Genomic DNA, 2,950 nt, shown 5'->3' on the forward strand with positions numbered 1-2,950 from the left:
CCCAAGGTCACACCGGCAGCTGCATATGGAGGAGTGGGGAATCAAACCCGGTTCTCCCGGATTAGAGTCAGTGTTCTTAACCACTATACCAAACTGGCTAAAATAAATAAAATAAAGTAAAATAAATACATTTTAAAAAATTAACCATTAAACACAATCTTAACCGTCCTGCCGTTGGGAGACCCAGGTAGCCAACATTCTCCCCATCCCCCCCCCCCCCGCTCAATCCCATTGCCGTTTATCCAGTTGTAGCATCTCTTTATATTCTTACATTGCAAAATACCACTAGCTTCTCCCTCTCTCAGCTTCTGTGCCAAAAGTGTTTGAGGAGGAGGCACTCAGGAGGAGGAAATGTCTGAATCAGTTAGAGGACAATCGTGAATCTTTCTCTCCCAAAGAGAGCTTAGCTGCCATTTAATATTCGCAGAGGCAGCCAGCTTTTTGCTTACTCGGGAGAACTCGCTCTTGCGTCTCAAATGTTGCCAACAGAAGGTATTAATTATTAAAAAACAAATTGCTAATGTTGTCTCTCTTCAGGCCCTCCGGCTTATAATTAATCTGTGCAGACATCTGGCCTGGGAAGTTTAGAGGCAGTTTATAGAAAAATACATACTTTTGGAAAAAGAGTTTAGTTCAGGGGTGTCGAACTCATTTGTTATGTGGGCCGGATCTGACATAAATGAGACCTTCTTGGGCCGGGCCATGTGCGTAATTAAATGTAATGCCAGGTAGCAGAGATATAAACTTTATAAAGGACACAAAGACAGGGTTTTTTTAGTTAAAATAAAAACATGGTTAAAACATTAGCACTCTTGCAATATTTTGTTTATTTAACAGTGTCTGTTAACTGACACCTCTCGCTCTGAATTATTGCATCAAAATGCCTGTCCTATTGCAGTCTTGAGTATGCTGTTCAGGTATGAGTCTGTAAGCTGCAAACCTACTTTTGAGTTATCGGCTTCACCATGAAATCTCATGCTCAGAGTTCTGAGTCTAGGACCCAGGATAAAACAGGAAATGGCTGAGTGATTAAGAGAGTCTGGTGAAGCAAGCTATGATGCAGCAGCAGAACTGGAAGCAGGAGATGGCCAGTTCCACTGCGGGCCTGATGGAAGCCCTCTGGGGGGCTGATCCGGCCCCCAGGCCGCATGTTTGACACCCCAGGTTTAGCTGTTCTTTCCTAAGCTAGCATCAGTGTGTATATTTAAAACACAGAACTGAATTAAGATAAGAGGTACAATTGGCATTGGGCTGATTTGCTCTACCCATTTAAATTTTACAAAAGTTCATTCACCTGTAATTGAAGCTGCCAGGTCAGCTTGGCGTATGGTTGGCACCCTTATACTCACAGATATCTAACAATTTGGAAAAACTCTAGGCTTGGGATATAGGGAATAAAGGTGTTTGTTGGAGACAATGGATCTCGGGTGATTTAGCACGCTTATCTCAGCTAATTGCTCCTTCCAACCTAGCAGTTTGAAAGCAAGAAATTGCAAGTAGGTACCACTTCAGTGGGAACGTAACAGCGTTCCATGCGCCTTGGTGTTTAGTCATGCTGGCCACATGACTACAGAAACGTCTTCGGACAGCGCTGGCTCTTCGGCTTTGAAACGGAGATGAGCACCGCAACCCTAGGGTCGGATTCGACTGGCTTTCGAGCAAGGGAACCTTTACCTTTTTTACTCAGCTAATTGGACGAGGGGATGACATTTGGTGTTCTGTCCATGTCCACGGCCAGTTCTCCATATATACAACTAAAATATTGTCTGTTTTCTGTTCTGGGACCAGGAGCTCTTGGAACCTCGGAAACCCCTCCACTGTTTTGCCTACTTCCATCCTTAGAAACCCTTCCTGCACAGCCCATCGGTATATATAACTTTCTAAGACACCAAACCAAACTTCATCTGGATTATATCCACTACCAGTGGAACCTAGAACTGCGTATTCCCAATTCAACTGACCCAATAGCAAGCTGCGCTATAAGCCATTAAATCCGCGTCTCTGGATTTAGTGGTTAAGAGCACGGACTCTTATCTGGGAGAACTGGGTTTGATTCCCCACTCCTCTACATGCAGCTGCTGGTGTGACCTTGGGTCAGTCATAAGTTCTTTTAGAGCTGTTCTCTCAAGGGCAGTTCTTTCAAGAGTTCTCTCAGCCCCACCTGCCTCTCAGGGTGTCTGTTGCGGGGAGGGGGGAAGGGATCGTAAGCCGCTCTTGAGACTCCTTTGGGTAGTACAGGGCGGGGTATAAATCCAATCTTTTCTTCTTCTGTTGAGTTTTCTCCCCTCCCCAAACTCCACCTTTCCCATGCTCTGCCCCCAAATCTCCAGGAGTTTCCCAACCCAATGTTGGCAACCCTAGCTTAAGAAAATGTGTTTGTGATAACATGTTCTCTTTGGCTCAGATCTCCGGGCACTTAAAAATTGTGTTAATGCATATGACGTAATTCTCAACATGCTTTGACACTGTTGAGTTTGTTCCAGTATTGCATGCAATGTTCCCTCTAATTTTTCTCCCCAACTGAGCGGTTCTTCACATCCAAAGCAGAGTGTAACTGCTGTAATCTTAAAATGAGCAATGGGCAGTGCAAGACCCTGCGTGGCTCCAGACTGTTGCCGAGCGGGGCCTCCTGTGTTAATGAACGGCCGCTCACGTGCACAGCTTACAGAGAATACTGATTGCATGCTAACGACAGTTGTTTTTGCTTTTCTTTTTTCAGTCTCCCAGAGTTAAAGAATCTTCTCAGAATTCAGAGGTAAATTGTTGCTCCAACTCTTCATAATTTTGTCTCGTTGTCACTTTGGGATTGTGTTTTTACGTTCTGCAAAGTACTTAGGTGCTTAGTTAACAAATAATGTAGCATTTTTAAATGCTGTAGGCAAAACAGCTTTTTATTGATATCCATTCCTAACCCGTTATTGCAGAATTAGCGGTAGTAATACTGGCGAGG

The 2,950-nt window shown here is 44.3% G+C and overlaps 1 protein-coding gene across 1 annotated transcript in view; it reads left to right on the forward strand.

The window, feature by feature from the left end:
* OXSR1 (oxidative stress responsive 1) overlaps window positions 1-2,950 on the forward strand; it is a gene marked incomplete at its 5' end in the record, with an annotated part of 101,202 nt that overhangs the window by 81,139 nt on the left and 17,113 nt on the right. The window contains one exon of the mRNA XM_015422779.1: window positions 2,720-2,755. Coding sequence (XP_015278265.1) covers window positions 2,720-2,755 — 36 coding nt within the window. The remainder of the gene's footprint in view (window positions 1-2,719; window positions 2,756-2,950) is intronic.

The sequence above is a fragment of the Gekko japonicus genome, unplaced genomic scaffold (assembly GCF_001447785.1).
Source record: "Gekko japonicus isolate JY-2015 unplaced genomic scaffold, Gekko_japonicus_V1.1 scaffold3483, whole genome shotgun sequence".
In the NCBI taxonomy this organism is placed as follows: domain Eukaryota; kingdom Metazoa; phylum Chordata; class Lepidosauria; order Squamata; family Gekkonidae; genus Gekko; species Gekko japonicus.